The 20,846-nt window shown below is 34.5% G+C and overlaps 2 protein-coding genes across 11 annotated transcripts; one reads left to right on the top strand and one right to left on the bottom strand.

The window, feature by feature from the left end:
• Nucleotides 1-298: 298 nt before the first annotated feature.
• Nucleotides 299-11,029, bottom strand: LOC114187212 (uncharacterized). 10 transcript variants are annotated; one of them, XR_003605205.2, is made up of 6 exons: nt 9,990-11,029; nt 8,144-8,194; nt 7,186-7,447; nt 5,138-5,219; nt 4,271-4,422; nt 977-1,478 (listed from the first exon to the last, which is right to left on the bottom strand). XR_003605205.2 is itself a non-coding variant. In XM_028075397.2 (5 exons), the coding sequence occupies exons 1-4, from the start codon at nt 10,883-10,885 to the stop codon at nt 5,205-5,207; spliced, it is 1,224 nt and encodes a 407-aa protein (XP_027931198.1). In that variant the 5' UTR covers nt 10,886-11,029; the 3' UTR covers nt 977-1,478; nt 5,202-5,204. The 10 variants fall into 10 exon arrangements, 4 of the variants coding, with proteins under 4 accessions (XP_027931198.1, XP_027931196.1, XP_085530653.1 ...); XR_003605206.2 differs by having other exon boundaries at nt 4,271-4,396; XR_003605204.2 differs by having other exon boundaries at nt 5,202-5,219.
• Nucleotides 11,030-15,943: 4,914 nt separating this feature from the next.
• On the top strand, nt 15,944-16,666 carry LOC114187843 (zinc finger BED domain-containing protein DAYSLEEPER-like). The gene has a single exon (XM_028076223.1). The coding sequence runs from the start codon at nt 15,944-15,946 to the stop codon at nt 16,664-16,666; it is 723 nt and encodes a 240-aa protein (XP_027932024.1).
• Nucleotides 16,667-20,846: the final 4,180 nt, after the last annotated feature.

The raw sequence follows: 20,846 nt of genomic DNA, 5'->3' as shown, positions 1-20,846 counted from the left end.
AATCATACTTCAAGCGAACAATGTGTAAACCAATAAAATGAGAAAGAATAAAAAGACAATGGCTATGTTGATTCATGATCAAACCTACAAATAATATATATCGCCTTAATGGTGTTCATAATTTAAAACTCAATTGTTTTTACAAAATTCAAACAATTATACACAAAAGTCATGTTATTGTAACAGTAAGAATTTAAAAATTTAAAATATGTTGATGATTATGATGATGGTATGTTTCAGACACCTTGCGACCCATTCAATTATCAGCAACAGCAATGAACATTGATATACACGTCTATTTGATACCTTAGAAGGAGAGAGGATAATATAATGAAGTATTTGAAATAATACAATATTCATGCATGGTGTCTGCTATTAATTACTCAGACATGAAAGTTTACATACAATTCTAGTCCATGTTTTTAACTCAGTTTGGCAAAAAGCAACTCGCTGTTGTTATCAGATATGCAAAATCTCTTTCAGAGCCCTTTTCTTCAACTGATAGAAATCACTTCTAACACTTTCCATTGACTAAAAGTAACTCTATTCAACAAGATTTCTTTCTCAACTTTTACAAATTCAATTCCATCGAACCCCAAAACCAAACGGGCACTTAGCATTTGAAGGCACAGAAATCAATTTCACAGCTCTAACAAATTATAGTTGTTACCAGCTTTTCTCACATGCTCTACCAGTTCCACTGAATAAAGATGCAACCTAATCAATAAATAAAGAGCATTGTTTTCAGTTAACATCAAAGGTGAAGCATTAGAGTAGGAAAAGCAAAACATCACACCCAAAACACTTTAAGCTAATCATGCTTTCAACCTTTACTCCAAGCCGAATTATTGATACAAAATATAAACACTTTTACCATTTAAAATTACAAAACTCAACCAATGGAGAACTCTAGGTAAGCAGGTAACAAAAAACATATATCATTCCAAAGTCAGATAAAGCAAAGATATCAAGCAGGGAAAATAGAAGATTTTGTGCTAGATGTTTCTCCTTATTTTACCAAGTGATATTACAACAGTAGCCGGGTTGAGGTTTCACCCGCATACCAAAGCATTTACATCTACATAAATTTACATGTAGGCAAAGGAAAAAAAAAAATATATATATATATATATATGTAGATTTTTACCAAGTGGAAGCCATCACCCTTTCTCCCTCTATACAAGACTTAAGGCAGAGGATAATAAATCTGCTTGCTCTCAGCCTGTGGTGATGATGGCAGTGTAAATGGTGCACTTTAAAATATCGACCTCTCCCAACAATCTCGTGCATCTTTACTGTAACAAAAGTTGCAGCTGATACCCTCACACGATGGAGATTGGGTGCATTTGATTTTGCACAGCCTTGACAGAAGCTACTCTAGCTGCATTGGCTGCTCTGTTAGCAGCTGCTACTGCTCTATTCACTCTTTCATCTACCTTGGCCACATCATAGGCCTTCTCAGCTGCTCTTCTTGCTTCCTGTTTGTTCACAAACAAACACATTATTAACGATGAAAGCTCATGATGCAAACAAACTGTATGCAGTTAATTTTGCACTTTTTTCCTTCTATTTAAATGAACTAATTTGATACATATAAAAGACAATGTTTAAGTCTCTGACATTCTCTCAGCTTTTTGTCCATATGGAAAAATTGTAGACAACCAGAACTTTAGACAGAACGAGTGGCACCTCATTAATTATTGAATAAATGGGGAACTTTTACCACATTATGCTATTCAACAACGCATGAATGTAGGAGAAATCTGTGGAAATTCTGGCTAATTTTTCCTGTGTGTAACACTACATTTTTTATTGGAATTTCAGTTTAAAAGGAACTCATTCATATGCAGATAAGAAACCAAACATGGAGACAGAAATACAACGAAAGAAACCATTATAACAAATTTTTAGATTCAGTAATAAAAAATTACAAGAAGCATGAGATACAGGACAGTAACTCAAATCATAAGAACGCATCACAAAAACATTCCACATAAAAAAGATACTGTAAATTTTTTTCCTTCAAGAGACGCTTAAATTATCATCCCTCCCCTCTTATTTTAAATACATACATTCCCCACCCTTTAAAGATGAATATAGCTATACTTGAATCTATTTTAATTAAGAGAAAAAATAAACATTTTAGAGCTTTTTGTTTCGCTGTGATTTTTACATGATTGACACTATCAATTTCATGACCTTGGAAGATGAAATAAAAATGTCGATGAAATTTCAAAGCCAATAATAGCGCTATATAAAACTCCATTTAACCTTCTAAAATACTAAGTTGATGATAGACTTTCATAGTTAATTGCCGGTGATAACAGTTATGAAAAAAATACCAAAAATTTTATCGGGAGGCGCATTTGTAACTATTAAATATTGAGAAAAACTGTATAGGGTTAATCTCCCTTGTGTTTAAAATACACATAGGGTGAGTATATTTATAATAAAGAGTGATACAAGTATATATGGCAACCAAACATAAATATGGTAAATAGAAGACATTATTACAAACAATATCAACAATATCTACCAATATCAAATAATGTTTGTTTCCCTAATAAATAATAAACACTATATTTCACTAATTAACATAAAACGCAATATATCTAACAACCCCCTCAAGTTTGTGCATATATGTCATATCTACCAAGCTTGTTATAAATATAATCAATTCTTGATCCCCTTAAAGACTTAGTGAAAATATCTACTAACTTATCATTTTATGTTAACGAACTCAATCTTGATGTCTTCAAATACAATCTTTTCTTGAATGAAATGGTAGTTAACCTCAATGTGTTTGGTCCTCTTCTGAAAGACAAGATTAGAACTGATATGAAGAATAGTCTGATTGTCACATATAAGTGTCATTTGAGTAACATATCTAAATTGTAACTCTGGAAGCATTTGCTTAAGCCAAACAAGTTCACAAAAGGTTGAGGTCATATCTCTATGCTCTACTTCTGTACTAGATCTTGCCATAACGCTTTGTTTCTTGCTCTTCCAAGAAATCAAGTTACCATCGATAGGGACACAATACCCGAAAGTAGATCTTCTATCAAAAGGAGATCCTGCCCAATCAGTTTTTAAATAGTAAACAACTCTTGCATGGTTATTGGAACCATATAACAAACCTTTTTGTAGGAGATCCTTTAAGGTACTATAATATACGGATGACTACATTCCAATGATCTTGACATGGGAAATTAAGAAATTAGCTCACCACACTACCTACAAAGGAAATGTTAAAACGAGTAGCTATAAGGTAATTTAATTTTCCAACCAATCTTCTATACTGCTCAGGATCTGAAATAGGCTTCCCCTGATTTGGTAGGAGTTTGGTATTAGGATCCATAAGTATGTCAATAGGTTTTGAATTCATCAACCTAGTTTCCTCCAAAATATCCAATACATACTTTCTTTGAAATATAACAATACCATCGTTGGATGGTGCTACCTCAATACCCAAGTAATATCTAAGATTGTCGAGATCCTTGGTCAGAAAGGGGAGGCAAAGGTGTTGTTTCATCTGGGAGATGTCATAGTGGTCATTGCCTGTAAGAAATATGTCATCAACATATACTATCAAGTAGACATATCCAACACTTGAGTGATGGTAAAAGACTAAATGATCTGTCTCACTTCAAGTCATGCCAAATTGTTGAACAACACTGCTAAATTTGTCAAACCAAGCCCAAGGAGACCATTTTAGGCTATATAAGGATTTACGAAGATAAAATACCAATCCAAAAGACTCCCCCTAAGCAACAAATCCAGGAAGATGCTCCATATAAATTTCTTCTCACAAATCTCCATTAAGGAAAGCATTTTCAACATCTAGTTGATAAAGAGGTCATTGTTGAAAAGCAATCATGGATAGAAATAAATGAATAGAAACCATTTTTACCAATGGACAAAAAGTATCACCATAATCCAGTCCAAAAATTTGTGTAGCCTTTGGCTACAAATCAAGCTTTGAGGCGATGAATAGTACCATGAAAACCAACTTTCATAACAAAAATCAACCTACAACCAACAACAGATTTCTCAGATAGTAATGAGATGAGCTCCCACATTCCACTATTCTGAAGAGTACTTAGTTCATTTAGCACGGCCTGACACCAACTAGGATGGGCTAAAACTTCACTGACAGATTAAAGAATGGACACAGAAGAGATAGACGAAAGATAGGTATAAAGAGGTGAAGATAATTTATGGTAACTCAAAGTAATATAATGAGAAGAAAGATTATGAGTAGAACGTATACCTTTACAAAGGGCAATTGGTAGGTGAAACAATTCTCGGAGTCGGAGAAGACATAATAGTTGGCACTTGAAGTGAGTCACTTGGTGGTTGTTGGTGGTTGTTGGGAACAATGTCTTTGACTATAAACCTAAAGAGGTGGTGGAGGATTGGAATCTAACGGTGGATTATGCACAACAGGAAGATCACATATAACAAGAATATTAAAGAAAACTCATCAGAAGAAGGACCCTTAAAGAAAAAAGAAAACTCATTGAAAGTGACATCTGTAGACGCAAAATAACGGTTAAGAGAATGAGAAAAACACTTGTATCCTTTTTGTGATCGAGTAAATCCTAAAAAAATACATTTGCGTGATATAGGTGATAACTTACCAAAACCAAGATCTAAATTATGAACAAAACATGTAGACCCAAAATCTTTTAGAGACAAGGGATGGAGAGGTTCATAAGGAAATAAAATAGAATGAGGAATTTTGTTATCTAAAACCGAAGATGACATACAATTAATAAGATAACATGCAATAAGAATAACATCACCCTAAAAATGTTGAGAAACCTATTCATGGATTAAAAGAATGAAGAGTTGTTTCAATAAGGCGTATATTATTGCACTCAGCCACCTTATTTTGTTGAGGTGTATAAACACATGAATTTTTATAGAGAATTGCATGAGAAACCATAAATTGTTTAAAAGAATTTGAAATATATTCACGATTATTATCACTTCACAAAGTTTGAATAGGAAAACCAAACTGAGTTTTAATTTCATAAAAGGTTTGAAAGATATAAAATAACTTAGAGCGATTTTTCATTAAAAATAACCAAATACATCTAGAATAATCATCAATAAAAGTGACAAATATTGAAACCTAAAGTTTTGGTAGAAGGGCAAAGATGATAAAGACCATGAGACTCATATCCGGTGTCAATCACCTGTCACAAACTCCAGTCCTGTAAACAAACAAAAGTTTTGGTAAAAGAAATAACAAAATCAAAAGTACTAGTTAGACGACTAATGGATAATAAATTAAAAGGGGAACTCGAGACATAAAAAACATTATCAATGGATAAAAAAGGAAAAAGGTCAACAGTCCCAACACCAGGAACTAAAACCCTAAACCCATTAGCCATTGTAACAGAAGGTAAATTATCCAGAGAGAATAAAAAGGAAAACAAAGATTTGTTACTAGTAGTGTGATCAGATGAAGGAGGATCCACAATAGATGATTGTGAGGGAGGATCAATCTGAGCAACCGTAGCAGAACAAGGAGGATAACCATGTAATGCATAACACCTGTCAATTTTGTGGCCTAGCCTGGCACAATGGTCACACTTGGGACGGCCTTTGCCTGGTTTGCGAGAGCGATTGCAATCATCGCGTTGAGATGTCAAAGTCGAGGAATCATCGGCAAAAAACAGGTGGATCACTAAGGAGTTTACATGGCACATACAAAATGGTGGAACAAGTAGAAGTAAAATTGGATATAACAGGGGAACCTAAAATCTGATCATGAACATGGGAATATTTACCAACAAGTTCGTGTAAAGTCAAAACCATGAAGAACTTTGACCGTTGTTCTAATTCTTGGGCAGAACTAGAGGAAGGAGGTAATAAGTCATTCAATTCATGAAGAAGAACATGCATCTTACCCTAATAATCAGCCATAAGGTCTTGATTTCGAGGAGGAACTACATGAAAAAGGTTGTTACAAATACCATAAAGATGTTGAGTATCATTGGTATATAATAATTTAGCCTGCTCCCAGACTTCAGAACATGTGCCATAGGCACAAAACATTTGTTTTAAAGAAGATTGGTTGGTATTCTTGAAAACCATGTATATATGATATGAGCATCAATTCTCTTTTAATGCGGAAAATCACCAGGAGCAATATTAGTCACTTTTTAAGTAAGATGATCAACATATCCCTAACTCGGAAGCCAAAATTTAATGCCTGATGCCCAAGTCGCATAATTCATGCCATCTAACTTATCAATGGGCAAATGCACATTGATATAGTAATAAAGATTGACAAGTCAAACACAATGTGGTGGCAAAAGAGATTTCAGAATTGCAAGGGACAGCGGAAAACACCATGGAGGAAGACAGAGAAAAACCCTAAAATACAAAGAGGTCTAATTGGATTGAGACTAGATCCAGAAAGAGGATGACGAGGCGATGTCAGTCGCGGCTTTGAACTATTCTTGGAGCGTGGAGGTTGCCTGGCCAAGGCGATCAAAATCACGTGGTCGCCGGTCAGAACTAAGATTCTGAGACAATGACGACTAACGGCAACGACAGCGTTTGCAGTGACAAGGGGGGACAAAAAAAATGCCAAAATAACCTTAAGCTCTAGATACGATGTTAAATATCGAGAAAAACTGTATAAGGTTAATCTCCCTTGTGTCTAAAATACACATAGGGGGAATATATTCATAATAAAGAGTGATACAAGTATATATGGCAACCAAACATAAATATGGTAAATAGAAGATATTGTTACAAACAATATCAACAATATCTACCAATATCAAACAATGTCTATGTTTCCCTAATAAACAATAGACGTTGTGTTTCCCTAATAAACAATAGATGTTGTGTTTCCCTAATTAACATAAAACGCAATATATCTAACAATAACTATTCATAATTGTGTAGGTTTTGTATGTTGAAAATTAGTAAGGCGGTCAAGGGAAGGGAGTGAAGTTTAAGCATCTCTCAAAAGAGAGGATAAAGTAATATACTCAAAAGACTTATACATTCATTTTCCCTTGTCACAAAAATAGAAAAGCACCAACGACAAAATGGAATCCATCCAGACTAATCATTCTAGGCCAATGTCTTTTCTTTAATCATAAATCAGGAAAAACATTAAACAATAACTCAAGGTAAACTAAGTCACAAAGTAGAGTGTACCTGCACTGCATTTAGTACCCTAGAATGATTGACACCAACCGGAGAAACAGGATAGGTGGCACTCTGTGTGCTGGGAATGTCAAGGACTCCATTTTGCCAGTGACCAGACTGGGTTTCTCCACTTCTAAACGTATACATTCCAAGACCTTGCCTTTTGCCATCATGCCAAGATCCTTCATAACAATGACCATTTGCAAAACTATATACTCCATACCCATGCATCTTATCCGCAAAGTATTCACCAGCATATGCATCCCCATTTCTGATAATAGAAATAATATGTTACAACAAACATAAAATACTATTATCGGTGACCAACGAACAAGGAACCAATCAAACCACTACATAATTTAATTCAATGATAATACACCAATGATCCTTAGAAGAGAGGAACCCACACTCAAGGAAAAATCAGAAAAATGAAGAAGATTTCTATACAGTAAAAGCAACTACAAAAACACTAGAGAGGAGAAACAAAATGTAACACCCATAACCCTCTTTACTCCTCGTAGATACTATATAATTAATTACGATCTCACATAATCCCACATGCATGAATTCGCCATCCTTATCATAGTACTTTATCAGTTGCCCATAATCATTAACATTTCACACCTGTCCACTCTCCATAACAAAATTATTCTTATCTCTTCCCATTGCCTGACTTGCCCATTGTTATTTCCACTTGTGACAGTATCCACCAAAGCACTTTGTTCAGAGAACAAACAGTCCATTTTGTTTTTTATTGACTGGTTTCCTTAAGTGGAATAAACAGGGAGATAGAGAGAAAGAGACAAGAAGAAGAAGAAGAAGAAGAAAAGACACCACACTTGTAGCAGCTTGCAAACTTAAACTACGTGTCATCCAAATGGTTGGAATTATTGCTATGTGACCTGAAGATCACATGGACATGTTGTGGAACACCATATAGTTTTAGAATTTGAGAGGTTTAAAGCACCTTTGAAGATACCTATTTCCCTTGGCAGCAGATACCTCTTTCCCTTGTAAACTGAAAGTAGCAATAATGAAGATAAGTCCTAAGAACATGAATACATAGAAATAATTTGTACACTTTAAATTTTTCAGTTTTTCGACTTTATATTGGTTGTCTACTTTATAGACAATTATCTGAACATTCATTCAAATGAATCAAAAAGGACTATAAAATAATAAGGAAATAATGTATTCCCTCAAAATGGTTTTCTTTTACTCTCCCATGGTATTGATCTTTCTTCTATAGAAGGACATGACATTATTCACTAAGGTAATGAAAATGAACTCAAACAATATCATAAAATGCTTTTTGTCGCCTCCTTTACCTTTTATTTTCTATGGAAAATGTCCCCTGTTTTAAACAAACTCGTAGAAGATAACAAATAAAGGAATTATGCCAAACGTGATATCCAGCAGTACTATTTCATTACTGAATTGATTAGTCTACAATCTGTACCCTTCTAATCCATTTGGGTTTTACTGATCCAGGATAATAGAAAAGATTGCTACGATGGTCTTTTTAGACCATGGTCAGAGTAAGAAGCATGCTCGTTTTACCTACTTCACGGTTCATATCCACCAATACTATTTCATTACTGAATTGATTAGTCTACAATCTGTACCCTTCTAATCCATTTGGGTTTTACTGATCCAGGATAATAGAAATGATTGCTACGATGGTCTTTTTAGACCATGATCAGAGTAAGAAGCATGCTCGTTTTACCTACTTCACGGTTCATCTCCCCCACAAACTCAAACTTACTAAGTTACTACTCAGTAGATATTTACTGATTTAAAAAAAAAAATGTAGAGGATAAGAGGGAAGGATTTTCAGACTGATGTCTTGTATTAGATTGGTAGTCATACACCACAAATAAATTTGGCTTTCTATAAAATAGTGGTAGTGGATACAGGTGCTTTTGAACCAAGAGTATGAGTCTCACACCATCCATTCAGAGAAATTTGACCAACTTCATGCCTGCTGCATCTTATCTTTGATTTCAATACTTAACTCCCACTTATTTACTTCCCACTTATTTACTTCCACGCAGCTAGTCAATTGGCAGCCAAATGCCAATGCAGGTGAAATAAACTATCATTATTAGCATAGTATGTTATTGGTATTAGGTCCATTTACAACTTAGTTTCTTCCCGGAAATGGCTAAAGATACACTAAAAATTTACATTCCTAATAGATATAAGAAAAACAATGGCTTTACAATAAGTATATGATATATTATGCTCCACAATTAATACCAATAAGTACACAATAGCATCTCATAAAAACTACGCACAAAATCTTGCCAAAGTTACTCTCAAAGGCTTCACATATACAACAAATAAAACCAAAACAAACCAGCAAGCGATAAGATCACATCCACAAAAGCCGGCACAACACCATTACCATTTGTCAGGGTCCAAACACAGTCGGCTAAACAACAAAACAAAACCCATACATACACACACGGCAATCAAAACATTGTCAAGAAGTAAGAAATTCCCATAATCCACAAACCTAAGAAACCATAGACAAGTAAAAGACCAAACAAACCCCAATCACGTCAAAACACCAGTTACCGCGATTTCAATAAAACATTCACAAACTCGGTTTCACCATGAAATGTTGATTCCGGGTCCAAAATTGATCATAAGTTAAACCAACCTCATACCCAATTTTACTACCGTGTGACTTTCAGAATAAAAACACCTGATCATAAACCATAATCCATAAACCTCGTCACTTCAATCAAAACAACACTCACGCGCACAAACTTCCCCATCAAACCCCACCAACCCAACCATTTCCATACCTAAAATGGTAGTGTCCAAGGCCATGCTTAACGCCCCACTTGAACTCCCCCACGTACCTGCTCCCATCCTCGCACGTGTGCACCCCACAGCCATGGCTCTGCCCACTAGCCCACTGTCCGGCATAAACATCGCCGGTGTAAAACCGATAGACCCCAAACCCGTGGCGGAGCCCCTGGTGGTACTGCCCCCGGTACCTACTCCCCTTGGCCCACGTCTCCACCCCAAAGCCATCGTACTTCCCATCCACCCAATCCCCCTCATACCTTCCACTCATGCTGTAGTAGTAAACCCCACTCCCACAACACTTTCCTCCCCTGAACTCCCCCTCGTAAACGTCGCCGTTAGAATACGCAACCACGGAGAATTGAAACTCGGGCAGGGCAGGCCGGGCCCAGAACACGGGGAGCTTGAGAGCAGGCCGGGCCTTGGGCTTGAGAAAGAGGCGGAGGGAGGGGATTCGGGGCAGGGCGAGGTTGAGCGAGAAGAAGAGCGCGGCGGAGAAGAAAAACGCCGACAGGAAATCGAGGAGGAAGGAGTTCGTAGGGTGGGAGACGAGGAAGTAGAAGAAGGGGAAGGAGAGGAAGAGGAAGAGGCGCACGCGATGACGTAGGCGCCGTCGGAGGGAGACGGCTGAGGAGAGCCACGTGGCGGTTGCGCCGGCGCTTGTGACCGAGGGAGCGGTGGCGTGGCGCGGTTTTGGGAATCTGTGGAGGGTTTGGGATTTGGAGAGAGAGGGTCTTTTGTAGGGGGCGGTAGAGGTTAGGGTTTCGAGGTTGTGGTTGGGAGTTAGGTTCGGGACAGGGTGGGAGTGGTGGTGGTGGTGGAGGGGGTTGAAATCGGAAGAGATGCCGGTGCTTTCTTTTCCGATCTGGAGTTCGGATTTTTTTTGATGCATTACATAAGGGAAAACGTGACTACTTGCTTTCTTCTTCTTCTTCTTACACTTTCACTGTTTCCTTTTATGTTTCTGTTTGCGTATGAGTTTGAGCTTGTTTTGTGTATGATGACTTTTGTGCGAAGAAAATGAGGAGAAGACGAAAGTGATTATGTGGGTGTTTTTCAGTTTTGTTTATCTGTTTCTTTTTTTTTTATATATCTATTTATTCATGTTATAAATATGGTATAAATATATATTTGGTACCCAAACTTTCTCAAAAAGTTCAATTTGGTACCCGAATTATAGGAATGTTCAAATTGTTAGCCAATTTTCTAAAGAGATTCAATTTGGTCCTCTCCGTTAAGTTGGAGTTAACACCGTGTCCGTACAGGACATGTGTCAAGCCATGAAATTTTTATTTTTATTTTTTCAAAAAAATTATTTCCTTTTCAAAAAAATTAAAAACTGCCACGTGTTAGTTTATCATCGTGGCACGTGGCAGCTTACAATCATGACATGTGGCAGTGTAATAGTTGTTTTCAATTTAGTACCCTAATTTTAATTTTTGGTTCAATTTAGTACCTAAATTTTTTAAAATGATCCAATTTCGTCATTTACTATTTGAGACCAAATTAGTAAATAAGCTTAATTATAACTTATATAAACATGTTACAATAACTTTTTTCTAATATATACATCAAATCATTTCACCTAAATACTTAAATTATTTTATTTTTTACATTTTAACCTTTGTTATTTTTTATACATGAAATTTTTTACACTTATAAAAAATAAAATAATTTGAATATTTAGGTGTAGTGATTTGATATATAAATTCAAAACAATTATTTTAACATGTTTATATAAGTTATAATTAAGCTTATTTACTAATTTGGTCTCAAATAGAAAATGACGAAATTGGATCATTTTAAAAAATTGGGGTACTAAATTGAACCAAAAATTTAAATTGGGGTACTAAATTGAAAACAGTTATTAAACTGTCACGTGTCATGATTGTAAGCTGCCACGTGGCACGATGATAAACTGACACGTGGCAGTTTAAAAATTTTTTGAAAAAAAAATAATTTTTTTGAAAAAAAAATTTAAAAAAAAAAAATTTCATGGCTTGACATGTGTCCTGTACGGACACGGTATTAACTCCAACTTAACGGAGAGGACCAAATTGAATCTCTTTAGAAAATTGGGGTACCAAATTGAACATTCCTAAAGTTCGAGTACCAAATTGAACTTTCCGAAAAAGTTTGGGTACCAAATGTGTATTTATACCTATAAATATTTATGTTAGTTTAACTCCACACCAATTATTATTGATCGGGTGAAAATAGTCAAATGTATTACATATAGATAACTTTCAATATTTTTTTTAAAATAAACTTCCTATATGAAATAAAATAAAAACATAACAGTAATTGGTTTTAGAGTATCTTAAAACAGATATTATTATTAATGAAAAAAAATAGTCAAAGTGTATTAAATTTAACTAAGTTTTTAATATTTTCTAAAAATATTCTTCCTGTATAAAGTATAAAATAAAAGAACATTACTTAGTATTAGAGTTTTTAGAAAAAATGTTATTAACTAAAGAACAAATGTATATCTTTATTAGAGCTGTCAACTTTATTAGCAGTCCTAGGGTCGGCCCCAGCCCTACATAGAGCTAAGCCCCATTTTGTTGGCCTATACATTAGGGGGCTTTTTCAAAGCCCTCAACCCCAAAAGCCCCCAAGTAAAATGGTGGGACAGGGTTAGGGTCGGGTTAGCCCCCTTCTCCTTCCATCAAAATCTAGAGTTTTTGTGTGTGTCTTCTTCTTCGTTCAAAGGTTCTTCTTTTCGCTGAATTTTCTTGACCTAAATTCAAAAGTTCTTCTTCTCACTAAATTTTCTTCACCCAAATTCAAACTAAACCCCATTTTCCCTAACTGCCATCGTCTCTAGTGGAGTCCAAGAACCGCACATGGTGGTACAAGGCAACAACGGTAACGAGATGATCGAGTGGTAGAATTTTGACGAGGTTAGTGTTTGATTATGATTTTTGCCTTCTATTTATCAATAAACATCACTGATTCTTTGTTTTCTGGTTTCTTATAAGCGATATAAACCCTTTGGGATTTTTGAGTTTTTTGCGGAATGGATTTAAATAGTTGGATGTTCATGTACCAATAGTTGGATTTCTTGGCAAATAGGAATAACTATAAAGGAAACAGGGTCAGTTCATGTACCAAATTATTGCTTTGTATTTGTATAAAGACAATGAAATCTACATTGTGCACAAGTTAGTCTGTAGAAGTTTTCTTACATACTTCTCAAAATCTGATTTATTTATTTTTCTATTCAAGAAATGTTCATAGGAGTTTGTCCAAACAAATTCATGGTTTTGAATGTCATTGCAATTCAAAGAAATTATAATTGCAGTTGAATATCACATACTGTGATGTGGAATTTTATAATCACATGGCAGCCACGACAGGAATCACAACTTAAATCTAAGCATCCAGGGATTTGTGTATTGGTTGAGTGTGGTTTTCATTGTCTTTATCTCTGAGAAGTGATGTTATTTTGTTCTTATTTATTCAGCACATTGTTACTCATAATCTTGGAGTCTTAGCGACTATAGCAAACAAACTAAGTAAGCACCATTAGATTTTACAAGGAATGATTTTTTTTTCTTTGCAGTCTATCATCTTATTTTATAAAAATGTTTGTTCCAAAAGTTAACGAAAAGTTGCTTGAAGACCTTGAAGTAATGGGATTTCCAAAGGCACAGGCAACCAGAGCACTTCATTATTATGGTACGTTGATTCACTATATAAATAAGTTAAGATATGTAGATTGAAAATTATGTGTCGTGTTTAATTTTAATGTGCTAGAACTTACGTACATTATTTTATTCCTTACTAAGAGGCAAATGTTAGAAGGGATACCTGAACTTCATCAATCTAAAACTTTATTGAAATTGATGTACAACAGCGTATTTGTGACTCTGGGAAGCACTGCAGTTTACTTATTACATTCAGAGCACTACAATCCCTTTGAACTCTTTGAGGTAAACATGTTTTTCATCTTTGATAGATTTTATGGATATTATATTTTTTGGTATGGATATTATGTTTATGTATTGTTTTTGTTCTATTTTAGTATGTGCAGACAATACTCTATGTTAAGAAGTGTAATGATGTAGTTTGTATCTTAAGTTATGTTCAGAAACAACCCACTTCACAGATTCACCTAACACTCCTCTCTTATTTTGAACCGCTTTCATTTCTATCAATATTATCATTTCTTCTTTCATTTCATCCCTTCTATTCTACATACAATACTGTTGTTTTCTTCACTCTGCACTCCTAACAAGAGTGTTGGTTCAACTTCATTCATTTCATCTATTTATTTGGGAACAAGTGAAAGCACAGTAATATTCTGACCTTGTTCAAAAGTGTTTTTTTTACAAGGATAAATGCATGCAAACATCAGTGATCCTATCCTTCTTTCTTTAGACGTTTGATTCCCACAATAGTCTCTATCTTTATCTCTGGGATCTAAATTAGTTGGAGTTATTTTTCTGGAATTTGTCTCTGTGAATTCGTGGGTACTTTGTTAAATCAGAAAGAGAGAGAGAGAGAGAGAGGTTATTTATTTAATTTAATCTGTGAAGCAAAAAGAGTGGAAGATGGAGTTTTAATATCCTTAACCCGTTTCAATTTGAACCACTTTTGGTTTCTGTTTTTGTTGTATCTGTATATAGTTTCGATTTGAACCACTTTTGGTTTTTGTTTTTGTTGTATCTGGATATCCTTTGAGAGTTAATTAAGATGGATCACAAAGGGACGGAAATGTCTTACTACCTTAAAATGAGTTTGATCTTCATAGCTGTGGCATTTTCCTCTTCCTTTCCTTTTCTTCCAACCCTTACATAATGACACTGTTAAAAGAAGTTGTTTGGATTTATTTCTGGCCTCATATCGTTTAGGATTAAGTTAAACAAATAATGCAGAGCAGTTTTGAGCTAGTTAGCAAACAACACTCTCATTGTACCTTTGTGTTAAGCTTGGGAAGCTCTAAAGTTGTAGAATTTAATCTTAACCTTTAAGCAGTTTAATGATAAGTAGAGATTTTTTTCACCAGTTACAAAGATTATGACTGTACCTTTTTGTGGAATTGTATGAGTTTTAGGCACCTCTAGAGGATCCATGCACTAATTACAAGACTGGTTGGGTCAATTTAGTTGTCTGATCTCTACTGCCTAAAGGATAATTTCTCAGGGATGTGACAGTACTATGTCCTGCAGCAACAATAAATTCATTGTTACCTTTGAAATTTTTCTAGGTCTTAATATGTTTTCTTTTTTCTTATTTTACACAAGATAGTGATTAGGACATCTGCATTGGTCAGTAGAGTCATCATGAGGGCATTGGGTTGTATGTTGTTCTTTTATATTTTAGCCTTGGGTAGAGGGTGGACAAGAAGAACACTGGAGGAAAAATTATTGGAGGAAATTATTAAACACGGTCAATAATATCCCAATAAATTTAGTTTTTTAACTTAAACTAGTAGGTTTTGTTATTCATGCATCCCACCTCACCTAGTGAGATAAAGTTGTTGATGTTATTGTTATTGATTTTGTAATTACTACATCTTATAAATATTTTCCGAAGTAGCACAGGATATAAAGCAAATTAAAGAATTTATTTTATTATTACTTTCCAACATCTACATTTTGACATAATTATTTGTATTATAGTTATATTATATTATATTCTATTAATAATAAAATAATGACCTTTACATCAAATTTTAGTACATTTGATGCATATATGGCTTTTAATTATAAAATTGTCAGTATGTTGTTTTACGTTAGATATATTAGATATATGGTGCACAAATGTTAAATTAGTAATGTACAAATGTAGATATATTCTTTGTGTATATATGTGCTATTAACTGGGATATTTGTGTATAAGTTGTCACATCTATATTCTTTAGCAATTTTAATCATTATAATGAAGATTGAATCATTTGTGCTAAAATATTCTATGCAGTTGTGTAGAATAACTTTAAGATATGGATCCCTCTAAGAGTAACCCTTTGAATTTGGATGATGATCTTGTATCTGAAACTCCTAGTCCATCTGAAAATGCTGCCACAAATAAAAAAGAAGCATCAAATGTTTGGAATTTTTTCACAAGAATAGGTAAAGACAAAGATGGAATTGAAAAGACTTCGTGTAAGTATTGTGGCCATCACTACAAAGTTGGCAAAAATCCTAAAACCAAAAATAATTATAGGACTTCACATTTAAGTCGACATATCTATTCATGTAAAAGTATTGCAAACTTAGATGTGGATCTCAGTCTTGATCAAGAAGGAAAGTTTGGGACACGGAAAATCAATCAAAAGGTTCATCATAAGTTACTTGCGAGAGCCATAATTAAACATGGTCTTCCTTATAATTTTGTTGAGTATGAAGGAATTAGGGAGTGGATAAAATACATTAATCCTGAGGTTGACATGAAATGTAGGAACACCACTGTTTTAGATGTGGTGAAGGAATACATTAAAGAGAGGGATAAAGTTAAGCAGATCATGTCTAGGATTCCTAATAGAATTTGTTTAACTTCTGATGTTTGGACTACAATTACTTTTGAGGGTTATATTTGCCTAACTGCACATTTTGTCGATGAAAATTGGAAATTGACAAGTAAGATTCTTAACTTTTGTCGAATGAAACTACCACACATGGGTGCTGAACTAGAAAATGTTGTATTTGATTGCCTAAAGCAATGAGGTATTGATAAGAAAATTTTCTCCATTACCTTGGACAATGCTTCTGCAAATAATACCTTACAAGATATTTTAAAAAGTCATCTTTGTGTTCAGAGAAATTTATTGTGTGATGGTGAGTTTTTTCACGTTCGATGTTGTGCTCATACTCTTAATTTGATAGTTCAAGATGGTTTAAAGGTGGTTGACAAAGCACTTCATAACATTAGAGAGAGTGTTAAGTATGTTAAATCATCGGATTGAAGAACTCTCAAATTCAAAGAATGTGTTAGTGATGTTGGCATAAATATGAGCATTAGGTTGAGATTAGATGTGACTACAAGATGGAATTCGACTTATTTGATGCTTGAAAGTGCAATAAGATACAAAAAAGCTTTTGAAATTCTCAAAGTGGTGGATAGAAGTTATAAAAATTGTCCATCTTCTGAGGAATGGAGTAGGGGAGAGAAAATGTGTCAATTCTTAGAACCATTTTATGACATCACAAACATGATGTCTGGTTCATCCTATCCCACTTCAAATTTGTATTTTATGGAAATTTGGAAGATTCAATTAATCATTGAAGAGAATTTGTTGAATGAAGATGTCATTTTAAAGACAATGGCTTTGAATATGAAGGAGAAATTTCAAAAGTATTGGAAGGAGTATAGTATTGTGTTAGCTTTTGGAGCTATTCTTGACCCACGACTAAAGGTTGATTTTATAATGTATTGTTATAAAAAATTGGATCTTCTAACTTATGAAGAGAAAACTAAGAAAGTGTTAGAAAAGTTCAAGATGTTGTTTGGAGAATGTGCAAAGAACTTGTCTATCTCTTGTGGTTCTCTTTCCCATTCTCCTAAGGAATTCATCTCCATGTCTCAATCCAATATCGAAGAGAGTAAGACCAAAAGATCAAGGATTATTTCAGTAAGTGTTTTTTACTTAGTGTTCATTATTTTCATTTGTTCTTGTTTTGTTCTGATAATTAATATGTCATACATTAATTGTAGGATTTTAAAATGTATAAAAATGAATTAAAATCTATAATTGGCAAGAGTGAGGTAGATGTTTACCTAGATGAACCAACAATAGATGATGAAGAAAGTGAAGATTTCGATGTGCTCAAATATTGGAAGACTAATGAGAAAAAATTCCTTATGTTGTCTATAATGGCTCGAGATGTGCTTAGTATTCCCATTACTACTGTTGCTTTAGAGTCAGCTTTTAGCAAAGGTGGGCGTGTACTTTCCAAATATAGAAGCTCTATTCTTCCTGATCATGTACAAATGTTAATTTGTACTCAAAGTTGGTTATACGGATTTTCTGAAAATCCTAGTGGTAAGTTTATATATTATTGTTTTTAAAATTACTTTACATTAAATAATTAACTCTAGACTATTAGTTTGATTGTTTGTCAATTGTTTCTGAGATAGATGAAGTTGTGCATGATATTTTTGGACATGAAGGAATCACTGATGAGTCTAAAGTTCTTGAAGATGTTGAAGATTGACAGGTTCAATTATTACTTCACATGAACACGCTTTTAGCTTCTATTTGAGCCATGAGGGAATCACTAAAAAGTTGTATGTAAAATCTTAAAAAAATGAAAGTTTTGGATGAAAAAAGTAAAGTCTTTGAGCCATGTGCTGTCAAACAATGAAATTTTGTTGGATCCTTTCAAATAATTTGCTTTGGCCGAGCTTGCTTATATACTCAAACCAAAGTTTATCTTCTTTTGTTGTTTCAGGACAAAATTTAGAATGGGAAACATGTGTTCCAGTACCTGATTTTATAGGTTTAAACTCTAAACTTTAAACTTTTAATGCAATTTTAGGTTAGTCATAGTTGGAATGCATTTTGGGACTTGATTACTTCTCAAGAACTTGTGTACACTAAAGAAGTTAATTCAATACTTAATTTATGAAATGTGGTATTGCTCTTGGACTTTGGGTGCAGGGTGAGTAAGTGTATTTTATTTTATTTTCTGGCAATGGTGCCTTCATTTATTGATATAAGGTGATTCTTGATTTGGAATAAATGAATGATAGGGTTGTGAAGGTGCTGTATGAAGTCACATCTCTTTTTGGAATGAGTTTTATTTGATTTATGTACAAATTTCAGTGAGTGATGTTTTTATTTCTCTTACAATGGCTGGTACAATGAATTGGGGTCCGGAAGCTGTGAATTTTTGTCATATAAACTTTGTTTTTCATGTTTAGAGAAAAGCCCATGGGCTAGCCCTGGCCCACAGGGCTTTTGTGGGCTATTTGGCCCTGTGGGCTTTTTAGTGGGGGGCTTTTTTGGTTGTGTGGGCTTTTTTGGCTCCAGCCCACGTGGGCCAGGGCCAAGCCCTGTGGGTTGGGCTAAATTGACAGCTCTAATCTTTATTGACTGGTAACGAAAAAAAAAATAGTTTCGTTGAAATAGTTATGTTTTTAATTTTGAACCTTATAAATTTTTATCATTTTTCTATAATTGAAAATTATATTAATATGTATATTTTTTAATATAGAATAAAAAAATCAGTACTTTGAAAGTATTTATTTTGTTAAAATATATGTTTTATAAAAATAAACATGATTAGACCTATTTTTATAGAGACTAGAAATCATATTTTAAATTTTACAGAAATGAAAAAAAAAAATTACTAGGGCTAAAATATCAATATTTTTATTTTATTATTTTTAAGTTTGTATGGGTATCTATGGTGGAGATGGTGAGTGGGGGTAGTTAAGGAGTTGTGAAGAATTGTGTGGATTGAAAGTTGAAAGAAAAATTGATGACCTTCTTGAGGTTGGTAGGGAAATGGAGTGGTTTTATTTAAATGGAAAATGAGTGAGAAGTATGTCCTTCTTGTGGAGTTGTATTATTATTAATAACTTTAGGATAATATATACACGGTAACTATAGTTCTTTATAAAATAATTTTTTAAAATATTATTTTTTAAAATTTTTAAGAGAATTAAATTTATATATAGATATATAGATATATATATATATATATATATATATAGATATATCTAAAAAATATTTATATTTTTAACCTTCACGAGTCTTTTTTATCGGTGTATATCATTATATAAAATATTTTTTTGTTTTCTGTAAGGTCCATTTAATTTCTGTCTTTTATTTTAAGGGCTATCCCAAACGATTGGGCCTAAGGGTTGGCCCAAAAAGAAGATTCAGACCTAATCTGCCCTAGTCTCACCTCTTTCCCTTCACTCTGTAGAAAACACAGCCGTCACGTTCCCTACTCTCTCCAAGAGCTCTACTAGGGTTTAACCCCAATCTCGATCCTGTGAGTCCAACTTCGTCTCCTTGATTCGTGTAAGTATTCTACAACTTCCTCATCCCTTTCTGTTCATATGGTCGTGTTCCTAGCTAGGGTTTCGTGGTGAATCACTTTAAAAAAACTCGCTCCATTTTTCTGTTCCAGCTGGTTCGTCTGTCCCAGGAACTATCGCGTCCTCGCTGTTGGAGTCGAACCCTTCCTCTAGCTATTTCCAGGTAAGGGAAGCTAGGGTCCGTGTGTCTAGTCGTTCTTTTAGCTTGCTCTAATATTATTGTACGATTCTGTGGACTGCATGCTACTGTGAGTTTATGAAAATGTCGTTGTAGCCTTTGAGTTTGATGTTTGCATGATTGTTGTGTGAATGAACAATGGCGGGCACTGGTTTTCTCGCCCAAGCGATCATGCCTCGCCTAGGCGAGACTAACATAGGCTCGCCCAAGCATTGCTGTGCGAACGGTCGCTCAAGTGACCTGGTTTCTTTTTTAGCGAGGTGTAGTCTTGCTTAGGTGAGAAAGGGCTCGCCTGAGCGAGACATCACAGAACCCACTGTTCCCCTGTCGCGCCCTCGCCTAGGCGAGAAGGGTTTTGCTTAAGCGAGATGGCCTCTCTCTTGCCTGAGCGAGGCCTGTTAGCCTGAGCGAGATTGCGGGCAAGTTTTGGTGCTATTGTTGAATGATTCGTTGATGTGTAGCTTGTTTTTCTGATCTAAATGTTTTAATACAAGGGTTGCGGGATGATGCCATGATTAATATATGAGTTTGAGATGGAAATGGTATGTTACCTTATTGGGTATGAATTGGAAAGCATGAGTTGTATGATATTAGTGTTATGGGGATTTCACGAAGGCCACGTGGTGGTGCCTCTTGTAAGGGTATAATTTCGCGAAGGCCTCGTGGTGACACCTCATTG

Source organism: Vigna unguiculata, chromosome 6 (assembly GCF_037176805.1).
Source record: "Vigna unguiculata cultivar grain cowpea cultivar isolate G323 ecotype 2 chromosome 6, ASM3717680v1, whole genome shotgun sequence".
Taxonomy (NCBI): Eukaryota; Viridiplantae; Streptophyta; class Magnoliopsida; order Fabales; family Fabaceae; genus Vigna; species Vigna unguiculata.
This window is presented reverse-complemented; position numbering and strand designations above follow the sequence as displayed.

Coding starts and splice junctions, on each gene's coding strand:
- LOC114187843 (XM_028076223.1), top strand. CDS start 15,944: ATGGATCCCTCTAAGAGTAACCCTTTGAATTTGGATGATGATCTTGTA.
- LOC114187212 (XM_028075395.2), bottom strand. CDS start 10,885: ATGCATCAAAAAAAATCCGAACTCCAGATCGGAAAAGAAAGCACCGGC. Junction 7,448..8,143: donor GGAAATAGGTATCTTCAAAG/GTGCTTTAAACC, acceptor TTCTATTATCAG/AAATGGGGATGCATATGCTG. Junction 1,479..7,185: donor GGGTACTAAATGCAGTGCAG/GTACACTCTACT, acceptor GTGAACAAACAG/GAAGCAAGAAGAGCAGCTGA.